The 13,515-nt window shown below is 39.6% G+C and overlaps 1 protein-coding gene and 1 long non-coding RNA gene across 6 annotated transcripts in view; both read right to left on the bottom strand.

Annotated features, from left to right (window-relative positions):
* LIN28B (lin-28 homolog B) overlaps positions 1-13,515 on the bottom strand; it is a 101,606-nt gene that overhangs the window by 34,453 nt on the left and 53,638 nt on the right. For all 5 annotated transcript variants that reach the window (XM_083731496.1, XM_083731497.1, XM_083731500.1 and 2 more), the window contains one exon: positions 2,323-2,507. In XM_083731496.1, coding sequence (XP_083587622.1) covers positions 2,323-2,507 — 185 coding nt within the window. The remainder of the gene's footprint in view (positions 1-2,322; positions 2,508-13,515) is intronic.
* Positions 116-1,036, bottom strand: LOC310842256. The gene is made up of 3 exons (XR_014563047.1): positions 907-1,036; positions 262-533; positions 116-173 (listed from the first exon to the last, which is right to left on the bottom strand). It is a non-coding gene; the product is annotated as an uncharacterized lncRNA (long non-coding RNA).

Here is a 13,515-nt window from a genome sequence, read left to right as displayed (position 1 = left end):
AGAGAAGAATTTGCTTAACTCAGGGGTCCTTAAACTACGGTCCGCAGGCCAGATCTGGCCCACCAGGGTCCTAAATCTGGCCCACCGCTAAGCCAGTTAGGACTAATGGACTATTTGGGGTGGAAGAAGATAACTAGGTGGATGAATGGATGAAGACAGACACAGACAAAAGACTGGGAGTAAATGGGTATATAGAGTGAGATGGGCGCACCAACCCCAGAGTCTGTCAAGACTGGCCCGTACGGGCAGGGGTACCTTTACCTTTACTTAAATGGGCACTGTGGGTTGTGTCTGCATCAACATGCACATAGGAAAGGAGGAACTGCCTACATTTATGAGCAAACATACATAAAATTATCCTTTGCAATAGTATGACTCTGTTTAAACCAGAAATAGGGAACATGTGGTCTTCCAGATTTTGTTGGCTAGTTGTCAGGGATTCATAGTCAGCTGTAGTCTACAAACAATGGGAAGCCCACAGTGTAGACACTCTGTTCTGGAAAACAGGTTTAGTTATGTATTATAGGGCAGAGCTATAGCTTCTTGGGACGCGTGTGGCGCTGTGGGTTAAACCATAGAGCCTAGGACTTGCCGATCAGAAGTTCAGCAGTTCGAATCCCCGTGACGGGGTGAGCTCCCATTGCTCAGTCCCTGCTCCTGCCAACCTAGCAGTTCGAAAGCACATCATGTGCAAGTAGATAAATAGGGACCGCTTTGGCGGGAAGGTAAACGCCGTTTCCGTGTGCTGCTCTGGTTCACCAGAAGCGGCTTAGTCATGCTAGCCACATGACCCGGAAGCTGTCTGTGGACAAACGCCAGCTCCCTCGGCCTATAGAACGAGATGAGCACGCAACCCCAGAGTCGGTCACGACTGGACCTAATGGTCAGGGTTCCCTTTACCTGTACCTATAGCTTCTTATGATGGGAAACAAGATCTCTCTAGAAAGACTAAGTGCATCTCTGGACCTGTCAAAGCCCCTGTCAGGCGAGGCCAGGTTTTCTTGTGCTAGTGATGGGTCCTTTCATTGTCTTCCACATAATTTCATAGGGCAACTTGGTTTTGTATGTTTTGTGGTATTTTATGCATTGTGATTTTCTATTATTCTTATTGATTATGGATTAGTAATTCTTTATTGTAATTGTAAACTGTTTAATTGTTATTTGCTGATGTTTAATTTTACTGTTTACTATTAGATTCTAACAGGTTATTGAATATTGTTTATTTGATATAAATTGTTTAATTTAAAGTTCTTGTGACTTTTTATATTGGATATCAGATTGTTACTATAAATGATTTTTTATATTTTTTTTATTTGTGTTGGAAGCCATCCAGAGTGGCTGGGGCAACCCAGCCAGATGGGTGGGGTATAAATAAAAAAATAATATATATATATTATCGTAATTTTAACTTAAAATGGATAAAACACACTATATTAAAGTTTAGTGAAACCAACCATAAACCAACCTAGATCTCTATATTTTCTGTTTTGGCTGCTCCTTGATCTTAATAATAGCGCCAGAAGCACATTTTCAGATTTCAACACACACAAACGCTCTGCCTGTAACACCGCAACAGCTGACATTATCTGGATAATTATTACAGAAATCTACACAGTATAGTCTTCTCAATAGGTTCCATTCTCAGTTGAGCATTCTTTCACCACACCTGCCTCTGGTAGGAGCTCTTTCTCTCTCTGCCTTGCCCCCTTTTATCTCTATTCTTAGCCCGCCTGAAGTCCTGAAATACTTAGGACCTGTCATTATTCTGTTGCATAATACGAAAGAAATTTTTTAACCAATATGAGCTAGCAGAACATGCTGACCTCTGCATGTAACACTAAAATTAATTTATGAGCCAAAGACATGTGGCAGGACATATATACAGCACAGTACATGTATGTGAGGTAAACTAGAACCCATTTCCAGTAACAGAACCAAATGTGAAATGCAACAAATCATCATGGCAAGAGTGCTCTTACACATATGTAAAGTCCCACAGAGCAAACACATGCTGTACATCTGGGACAGATTGGTCCATCTTGATAATTATTATCAACACTCCCTGGAACTGGCTCTCCCGAGTTTCAGATCAGGCCTCACCCAGTCGTACCCAGAGAGACCAAGGACTGAGCTCCAAACCTTCTGCATGCAAACCACCAAGCTACAGCTCTTCCTCATGGAAGGAATCAGAATATGCCATTTCCAGAATCACAAGTTAAACCATTCACATCCTTATCATTGCATGACTGCATCTGAGTCTGCAGAGAAGCACGCGAATAAAAGTTTTCCAAAAGATGTAAAAATAGGGGGGGAAATATTTACCTATCTCCCTTTGGTTTTCTTTTCTGTACTGTTTTTCCTTTGGGTCGTCTCTCACTTCCTAAACAGGGAATCCCACCTGGACCTGTTACCCGTATTGATTCAAGTCCTTTGGAAGATTTCTTAAAAGTAAATTCCACTGGTTCTCCTTCTTTTAGGCTTCTAAATCCTTCCATGTAAAGCTTGCTCTGTGAACAGGAAACATATTCTTAGTTACCATAGGCTTAGGGAAAATAGAACAATACTGAAGTATGTAAAAAAAAACCAACCCAAAGCAAAACCTGACAACATAATTATATTTCTGAAATATAAAAACTGACTTTTACGAACATACTTAGGCACATTTAATTATCTTTTTTGCTTAATTCATTTAAATGAACTTCTAGCAGAACAAAGGTTCCTAGGACACTACACTACAATTAGTACCATTTCACTGTGTCTACAGATTAGATGTGGATTTCAGCAGGGCTTCATGGTGGATGTAACTAAGAATTATTATGGATTTTTTTTTTATGAACAACTGAGTACCTGCTGGTGAAAAACTGGTTCATAAGCTCTAAATATATACACAGAGAAACTCTTTTCCAAAACACTGGCTAGCTAAAGTGTATTTTAAAGTGTTGCTAAAAAAAGTTATGTTTCATATTATCATATTATTTATTTTTATAAACAAACAGAAGTGAAAAGACTTCCTAAAATGGAATGTGAACAGTGGAAAAGGTTCACTTTTGAATCTTTCTTATCTAGACATTGAACAGCACTTTCAGAACAAAGGCAAAGGGGTGGAAATATCAATTTTTCAAACCAACACAACTTCCATACACATCCATAACAGAAGTGGGAAAACCTCTCATGAAAATGGCAAATAAAATCACATTACAATTAATCACCAGTAAATCTATTATGCTACCATGAGTTCAGTATAGATTTTTTTCTTTTTGCTTGATCCATGAAAGCATACATTTTAAACTTATTACTGTTAAGGTTATGAAGCGGAACAGCAATTTCAATGACTTTCTAGGATTTACTTTCATTAGGAACCCTGTCAGTTTTCTGAGAATACAAAACTTACGGCAACTTCTAAATGAAGAGAATAAATAGCTGGAATGCCATTTACAAACTAAAAAGAATGAAACCTTTAAGCACTGTGCCCCAGTTCTAACACAACACTAAATCATACCTTAGCATTGCAGGAAGAATCAAATGCTTCCCCTTTCTCCTCCCTCCTGCATGGCCAGGGAAAGGACTTGGCCAGAATTTAGTTTCACTTTCCCTGTATGTCATCCAACTTCTCCCCTAACCTAGACCGGGGATCATGGCTTAAAAACAAACTGGTTAAGTTTAACAAGACAGCTTCAGAAACCAGTGTTTGAAGTTCACAGTTTTTTTGTTCTGTTCTGATCAGAGTTTTGTTTTTAACCCATAATCCCTGGATAATTCAAGGAAAGCGTTTCTCCTGGATATGTGAGAGACGGAGAGGGAAGTGGGCAGCATATGAGCACAAGGTTTCAAGGCAGCTCTTTCCTGTTTGTGCAAGTAGCGCTATAAACCAGGGTTTAATGGCCATATGAAGTGGTGGGTGGGCACTTGGGGAGGGGCATGTCTGCCAGTGCTGTGGCCTTGACACATGTGTACCCTTTGCAAGCAGGAATAATGCTTGTGATCGCACAATCTTTGCTTTCAAAGTCTTTTCCTGCCAGGGTAATGTCTCTCCATGCACTACAAAAGAGAGAAGTGTTTGGTGACTGAGGAGCACAGTTTACACAGGGATAAATATAACATAGTATTTTTTTAAAAGATATATAGTATTTATTTGCAGTTACCTTATTTAACAGCACTTTGAGAACTGCTTCAATAGGTAACAGTTACTTTTAATCTGTTGCATTCACTTTAAAAGATGTTACCGTTGCCTTAAAACTGATAATTCTTGCTTCCAGAGAGCCCTAGTTCTCACGCCTTATGCAAAACTAGGAACCCAATTCTCATTTTCTCCTCACTGGACTCCGCCACTTGAGGCTGTACTTTCTCCCTGACAGGCTTGCTTCTGCTTTCCTCTGAAGTCCCTCTTCAGGTCAGGTGCTGGAAAATCAGCCACACAGATGTCACAGTTGTGTCTCTGAAGTCTTTCCTGCTTCCTGTGACCAACTGACAGCTGCTGTCATTCTGGCCGGCAGCTCTCCTGGGCAACTGCTTTGGAATCTCCTGCCTGGCTTCCCTCAGCGATTCTCTGCTCCCATCTGCCTCTTCCTATACTCTTCATTCTCTTCAGCCTCTGACCAAATGACTGACTACCAACTCCCCACTATTCACCCTGTGCCTGCCTTTATATCCACTCTACTCAGAACCCTCTAGCCAATCATCAGGCTCTTCGTGGAAACCAAATCCTTTTTGGCGTATAACCAGACCAATGATTTCAAATGGAACGTCTGCTAAAGGACCTAGCAGAATTCAACTCCTTTTCAATTGCCATATACAGTGGTACTTCGAGTTACAAACGCCTCAGGTTACAAACGCTTCAGGTTACAAACTCCGCTAACCTGAAAGCTTTTCAGGTATGAATTTGGACTGATGATTTACAGTGAGCTGAGGGATTTTTGGCTGCTGTGACTATTTTTGCTTAAGTGTTACCCAAGCTCTGACTGATCCATTCTTAAAACAAAAAAAAATTCCTTCCAGTAGAACCTTAAAGACCAACTAAGTTAGTTCTTGGTATGAGCTTTCGTGTGCATGCACAATTCTTCAGATACACTGAAACAGAAGTTACCAGACCCTTCTATATAGTGAGAAGGTGGGGAGGGGTATTACTCAGAAGGGTGGTGGGAATGGGTGATTGGCAGATAGCTGTGATGAGCCTGTTGACGACTCTTAATGACTGCAATAGGTCTTACAGGAAAAAGCAAGGGGTGAGAAGGTGAAATAATGAGATAAGAATCCAATGTCTTTGTTCAGACCAGGTCTCTCCATGGTTTTAAGTTTGGTAATAAGTTGCAATTCAGCAGCTTCTCTTTCCAGTCTATTTCTGAAATTCCTTTGTAGTAAAACAGCTACTTTGAGATCTTGTATAGAATGTCCTGGGAGATTGAAGTGTTCTCCTACTGGTTTCTCTGTCTTGTGATTCCTGATGTCAGATTTATGTCCGTTTATTCTTTGGCCTGATGTCAGATTTATGTCCGTTTATTCTCCCCACCTTCTCACTATATAGAAGGGTCTGGTAACTTCTGTTTCAGTGTATCTGAAGAAGTGTGCATGCACACGAAAGCTCATACCAAGAACTAACTTAGTTGGTCTTTAAGGTTCTACTGGAAGGAATTTTTTTTGTTTTGACTATGGCAGACCAACACGGCTACCTATCTGTAACTGATCCATTCTTAGCTCTAATATCCCAACTGACAAACCATGGTTTGCAGAGGATCTGTAAGCCATGCTTTGTGTGCTGTAGCTCAATGCAATGTCTGAACTGAGATAGCATTGGTAGTGGATGATATAGTGCAGGCACTCTGGTCAGTTGCACTGTTGCTACTTCCTGGGATGGAGAGGGAAGAGAGGCCAGGTGGCAGTAAGGTCAGCGCAGCGCAAACATGCTGGCAGAGGAAATCCAACCAGTACACTGGCATCACCTCCTCCTCTACCTCCTTGTAAGCAGCAGTAAGATCAATAAACATCAGGACCGCAATCAAATATGAGTTTATTGCATTAGTTTAACTAATTACAAGGCTAGTGCTTCTGTCTTATTTTCTAATGTTCTGTTTACACTGCACTCAGCTATTTTGTCATGTCTCAGACACCGTGTGGTCACGTTGCACTAAATGACATTTGCACTGCAACAATGAGCATCAAATGACCACAAATGTCAGCCAAGATGCTGGTTCTGCCCACCTGTATGCACATGCACACTACTGTTCTCACCATACATCAGGGCATCCCTCTCCCTCTACAGCCTGCAAATCTTCTAGCACACTTTAATCGTTGGGCAAAATAACCCCAAAAAAGTGAGCCTTGAAATGGGGGGGGGCAGGAGGAAAGAGAGAGCACAGTGCATGCCAGTATATTGCCTTAAGGCTCATCATGTGAGTGGCTGTGGCATTGACCCATTTAAACTAGAAGTACAAAACTCCCACTATTTTCTGGGTTAAGAGGGTTACAAATAGGTTATCTCTATAATCATATAACATGGAAATGCCACTAAAATTTTTATAGCTAGGAAAATGGCAGGAAAACTGAAGCTGCCCAGAGTGACTACTGGGGCAACCCAGCCAGATGTGCTGAGTATAAATAATAAAATTGTTGTTGTTGTTGTTGTTGTTGTTGTTGTTGTTACTACTACTACTGGCCATTCACCTGGGCCACATTCACATGTCAATATCCCACAATACTGTCTGCTACTGCATACCATCTAGCAGGAGTGTGGGAGCTGAGGCTCTCCAGATTCTGATGAACTACAGTCCCTGTTATTCCTTGCAATTGACCATGCTGCCAGGGGCAGATGGGAGACAGAGCTCGCATAAAATCAATCAAAAACATAACTGGCCAGTAAAATTTCATAATAAAGAAATAAATATACAACCCTGCACAGAGCCTCAAAACAAAAGACAAAATAAAATAAATACAAATCACATAGGCTAAAAACAACTAGCAAATACAAGAGCTGAAGCCTCCAGCCATACACCACAGCAACTAAAACAACTTACATTACATTTAAGCCAATGGAAAACAACAAAAGGACAATAATAAAGGGTATCTGTGACCTCCCAAAACGTGCCTGCTAGGGTAGAACTGAAAATCTTGTACAGATCTGCCGTTCAACAGATTTAGCTTCAGAGCTATAAGTTATTACAGGATTTAGCTCCTGTGCCCTTATTAGTTTAAGCTGATGCTTTAATTAACTAAATAATTAGATAAATGAGTGTTACTTACCCTCTGGTCGATTAGCTGCTTAAGCTTAACTCACCAGTTAGCTACTGTAGCAATAATTGCTAATTGAGCAAGAAACAATGCCTGATAAATTTATCCCTTAGTGTTTTGTTTTGTTTTGTTTTTAAAAAGTGTTGCCTTACATATTCTACCAGGAGCATCCTCTGCACAAATTCCATCCTTCTGAGAGTCCCATTAATTTCAGTGGTCTTGTACAGAAGACGTTTCTGATGCATTGTGCCCAGTGTCAGTGGGTGCTTCAGAATCTGACTTAAATTCACAAAAGGAAGGAAACTCCAAGTTGGGGCTCTTTATGGTTATCTATTCTCCTCTTTATATGCCTGTGTTACTCCTATTAGCATACAAGCATGGGAGGGAGAAAGGGCTCCCATAATGAGCCTTAATTCAGAATTTCCTCTCTTTTGTGGGCTTTCCAGTCAGGGTCCGAACACCTGCTGATGCACCATGCAAAGCTCTGGAGAAAACACACACACATTTCGCTTATAGAAATTCACCTTGCACGCAATATTTTCCTTGCATTTCATTTCATTGGTTTGAGAAGCACAAGCTTATATCATTAAATTAGCATCACAGCCAGCCTTAAATATAAATTTTAATTATTAAAAATAAGCCAGTAGTGCCTAAATATTTCTTCATAGTTTATACTGGCCATGGGAGATTTCTCTCCATATCTGTCTACAGCCACACAGGCAATATAACATATGCAGAGGAGAGATTCATGGCGTGGCATTTTTCTGCAGATCTTAAAAACATATTTCATTGGCACTGGGAGGCTACAGAGCTTGTTACTGCCAAGATATCGGAGTTTCCTAATCACATGCTACACTGCTTTTCTGTGGAAGTGGATCACAATGCCTGCCTGCCTCCCTGCTTACCATACACACCTTCTGAAAAAGACAGTAGCATTCCCAAAAAAACAAGCAAACTGAAGCTGGCAGCATACTAAGATTTATGAATCCACATAGCTTAACTATTAACATGTTTTTTTTTCTGGCCAATACTGAAGGATCTTCTGAATGCAAAGGTAATGAATCAGCAAACTATTTCCATCAAAAGAAGTACATTTATGGCTCAGGCTCCTGGAAAAACATCTTTATTTACAGCACACATACAAAGACACATTCTGTTGTTGTTTTGGGTTTTACTACTGCTAATGATGATGGTAATGATTCAGTTTCCAAACTAGTCTACCCAGACATCAGACCTAAACTGGAGCTCTACATGTGCTTGTGGAAAAAGAACGAACTTGCAAATATGATGCAGCAAAGAAGAAGCCAAACACTCCTTGTGCCGTGAACTGTGCTTTTGCTTCTTATACAGCGCAAGCCTTTTCAGAGGCTTCACAAGAGAAATTACTTGTACATTATGGCCGCATCTGTCAGTGCACATGAAACAGCTGGGATTCTGCTCCTCTTTAAAGTCCACTTGATAGAGATTCTAGTCTATTAAAGCCCGGGTCTGCATAAAACCAATAAATTACGTGAGAAACTAAAGAGTTAGCAAATTATATTAGGTTAGTATATTTACTATTTTTTAAAGAAAGAAAAGAAAGAAAGAAATTCCATGTTTTAAAATAGTATACTCTCAGTGAAAATAATTCTCAATTATAATGGAAGAATTTTTATAAAATATCTTGGATAAATAGTCTCTAACTGAGGATTTTGTGTAGTGCCGCTAGCAATATTTTGAGACCAAATTTGTTTTCCTTAAATATTAAATATGGCAGTAAAATTCTAAACATGAAACAGATGCATGTTGTTTATGTTACAGTAATAATTGTTTTTAAAAAACACAAGCTGAATACCCATTAATTTTATATCCCAGCTTACAGTTTATCAACATTATCAAATGTAGAAACATTTGTGACTGAAAGTGCATATGAAGCACAGGAGACAGACAGATAGATAGATTCACTGCTTTCTATAGTATTATTAGTGATGTTTCTGGCCAAAGCAATTTTTACTCATTATGTATTTTGTTCAGACATAATGGTTTTACAGAAACTGCAGATAATTGGTTCTTTCAGAAGTTTAACTAAATTAGAAGTAGAAATATATTACATTTTTAGAAACAATGTAATATATACTTTAGCCTGAGCCAACTGCCTGATAGAAATGGCATATCACTTAAAATATTTAACAAGTATCTGAACACAGGGAGCTTATAATAGTGACTAACCATCTCTGGAAATGTGTTGCAGTACTGGAATTAATTTACAAATAATTCAAACTCATAAACAGAAGTCTAAGATGTAATGCCAAATTTTGCATAAGAACTGTAGACAAGTAAAAAGAAATCCTACCTACCTACCTATTACTAAGGCTGTAATGTTCTGCACAGTTGTGCAACTTTCACTCCATCACTGGGCATGGCATTTCTGCCTATGACCATGTAATATCAACATTGTTCAAGTAATGACTAACTTTTTCCTCATTTGAAGCTGTTGCCGAATAAGTACATAGTGTATTAGGCTTGCTGGTTCATGCCAAGCCAAGCTGATAATTTGCATAATATTTTCATTTATGATCATAGTTTGTAACCAATGTGTTTTTTTATAAAGCCAGTTCTGAGGAAGTTGCCTGCACTATTCTTCCATTCTAACTGAGAATATTGTATTGCTGGCAATGAAATAAATACATTGCATGAATAGAAGATCACTGCTTACAGCTCAGTCTGTGAATGAAAATGGTCATAAGGGACCTTTAGAGCAGAGTTCGCCGCTGTTGTCATTTACTACTAGGCTTAAAAAATGACAGTTGCTATAGATAATAATAATAATAATAATAATAATAATAATAATAATACTAAATGTATCCAACAGATGGATACAAAGAAAGACCCTATGAGGTTATATTCCAACAGGAAAGATACAGACTTCCCACCTAATGATCACATATGCAACGATGCATCAGATTTGGATGAATCCTGAAGGTAAGCCAAGATGCCACAGAAGGATTTTTGGTTTGCAAAAGGCAATGTGGGGATGTGGACAATGTGGCCTAAGTTGAAGCCAGGTCCCCTGAAGCGCTTTGTGGCACCTTGGTAACCCAGACGCTAATAAAAGATGCTGCAGACAAGCAACCGCTGAAAGAGAAAGTAATCTCTCTAAGCTTGTCATAACACTAAGGTATGTATCATAACAGAGGGAGAGCAACACCACAGTGGGGACAGAGAAGAGGAAGAACTCCATTGAGCCCAACAGGGCACACTTGTAATCAGTGGGCTTACTTTTATCTGGGAAGCAAATCCCTTGCAGTTCTTTCCATCTCAAAATTAAATATGCCTAGCAAAAAAGCACCTGGATCAATATGTCTGCAATCTGCCATTTTTCTTCTGCAGGAGCATTTATCTCACATCTGTAATTTTCAGGCCAACCATCCACATAAAACTAAGGGAGATTAAGTGATTTTTTTTAAAACCAACTGAAAGCTAACAGCTGCCATTCCAAGAAAATCATTGTACCTATCCTAGAATTTTTTATTTCTTTCTAAAATAAGATATTAAATGCTGTCTAGGATAAAAATTCCTGGACCTATGTCACAGGCTTGATCCATTTTGGAGAGGTTAGGATGCTTGCAAATTTCATTCATTTTTGTCAAATGGGGAAAAGGGTTTTATATAAAATTTCTGAATAGTGGGGGGAAACAACTAAGCAGATCTGAATGGGTCCCAAGCCAAATACAGTGGTACCTCGGTTTAAGAACAGCCCAGTTTACGAACTATTTGGTATAGGAACTCCTCAAAACCGGAAGTAGTGTTCTGGTTAGCGAACTTTATCTTGGTCTATGAAGGGAATCCGAATGGTGGAAGGGCGCCGGCAGTGGTTCCCTCATTAGGGAAAGTGAGCCTCAGTTTAAGAATGGCTTTGATTTAAGAACGGACTTCCAGAATGGATTAAGTTCGTAAACCAAGGTACCACTGTATGTGAACTGCAAAGTGCCTGAGAGTGAGGCAAGCTGCTTTCCACAGCCACAAATCAGGATCCAAACCAAGACTTGCTGTCAGTGTACACCCCTACCAAGAAGCCCCAATACATTCTGTTCACACAAACAGTTCACACATCGCTTAAACTATAGTTTAAAATAAACTATGACATGTTATTCAAAAAAATGAGCATTTAAGCTCATCCACCACTCCTACGTGTTCTCAACCAGGGGTAAACAAACCAGAGACTGGCTTCATGGAACATGCTAATCTGCACTCACGGTTCTCACCGCCACCACCAAACAAACCATGAGCTAGCTGCTGTGAAGAAGCAAGCTTGGCTCACACTTCTTGTGGTTTGGTTGGGGGAAAGAAACCAAGATTTCTGGTTCTCATAGAACCTGAAGTCAGTCTCTGCTTTGTTTCCTCCATGAAGCTCTGAAGGAAGTAACAGGGTAAAAGGAAAGCACATTATTTTGAGTAGCTATGATTTAAAATTATATGGGACAGTGGTAACTTTACTGTGATGTGGGCGTTGTGGATTTAAATTCTGTTATCATATAGGATTACCATTTTTTACAAAATCAGATAAAACCATAAATATAATTGAGGTCCCAAGAAACCTAAACGTAATTTCCTCATGAATTCTAGGCCCTTCACACTAGTTTAGAAGCATAGTCTCTAAATTCTGCATGTGTGCAAACAGTGTTATAAATACGCTAATTCTGTCTTATCGAGAATGACTCTACAGTATTTGAGTAGTTTAAAATGATTTCTTATTAACCCTGATGCTTCTCTTCTTTTTCCATTGAGTTTCTCATTTTCAGTTTCAAGTCTGGCTTACATTTTACTATGTTTGCATATAGTTACAATTCAGTTCAGTAACCTAAAGCTTCAAGGGTTCCATAAACTCAAAAAGTATTTAAAAGCAAAGCTCTCTCCTTTCTGCCACTGACAACCATACAGCTCCAAGGCAAGGCTTGACCTGACCACAACATAGGATACCATATCCACATTGCATAAATAACACATCCACTACAAGCGTAACCAGCTGCACTTTACCAGCATTTTGGAGCTTGGGCATACATGGGAGAGCCATTGGCATATGCTTAACTGAATGGCTTTTGTTAACTGAATACAGGCATACCACTTGTGAAACTGTTTCCACTTAAAACAGTTAAAGATGCTGTGTCAAGGCAATGATGACTGAAAAAGCATTCCCTTCTTGTTGCCATCAATGCCACAACAGACTGTGAAGACTGTACTTGGGTTTGACTTGGTCATCTGCTTCTCTTCTAGCCATCTTCCCAGCTGCTTCTGTGCTCCAAGTTCCCTCATATAACCAAGGAGCTGACTGGCTTCAATTCCCCAGGAGAGGGCACTTAGGAGCAATAATATATACCAGGCATGTCCAACTCCCAAGAGACAGTGATCTACTCCCAGTATAAAAAAAACTGGCAGTGATCTACCCATTGTCATTGGAGGTAGGAGGAGTGGGGGGTGGATGGAAGCTTTTTTCCTGTAACTTTTTGTACATAATAAGGATCCTGCGATCTACCAGGATCAGCCAAGGATATACCAGTAGATTGCGATCTACTGGTTGGGCATCCCTGATATATACCACCAGTGTCATCTCTGCATTCCACAGCTAACTACAACAGGAACATCAGCCATACCAACTGCAAACTCCCTCTGCCTGAATCCATGGATCGCCAAGACAGACCAACCCAACTTGCCCCATTTGCTCTCTGCAAAATGTCAAGGCCACTGAGTCTAAAAATCACCAGCAAGTGATCTATTTATGGCAACTCGATTATTGAAAATCCTTCCAAGTATAGATCACCAAACTGCCTTGTGAAGAGCATTTAGTCCAGCATATGTCTTGCTATGTGTAGTAAGTCAATATTAAATTTTTAATTTTTATTAAATTTCTATACTGCCCTTCATCCAAGGATCATAGGGTGGTTTACAATATAAAAATATAAAAAATATATACTACAGAAACAAATAAAAAACAAAAAACAAAAAACAAAACACACACACAGATTGCCAAAGAGGAACATGTTTGCCTGACATCTAAAGATATGTAACTAAGGTGCCAGGCAAACCTTTCTAGCAAGAGCATTCCAGAAACAGGGAGCCACCACAGAAAAGGCCCACTTTTGTGTTGCCACCTCCTCTTATGGAGGAGGCATATGAAGAACTGTCTCAAATGATAATCATAGTCAGGGTCCGTTTATATAGGGATAGGTGGTCATTGAGGCACTGCGGTCCGGATTTTTATCAATATTTATTGCTTTTATTATTGAATAGTTTGTTAGAAAGGTAGGATTCAAATGC

Source organism: Podarcis gaigeae, assembly GCF_964106915.1.
Source record: "Podarcis gaigeae genome assembly, chromosome: 3".
In the NCBI taxonomy this organism is placed as follows: domain Eukaryota; kingdom Metazoa; phylum Chordata; class Lepidosauria; order Squamata; family Lacertidae; genus Podarcis; species Podarcis gaigeae.
Note: the sequence above shows the minus strand (reverse complement) of the source record. Positions and strands in the feature narration are given on the sequence as shown.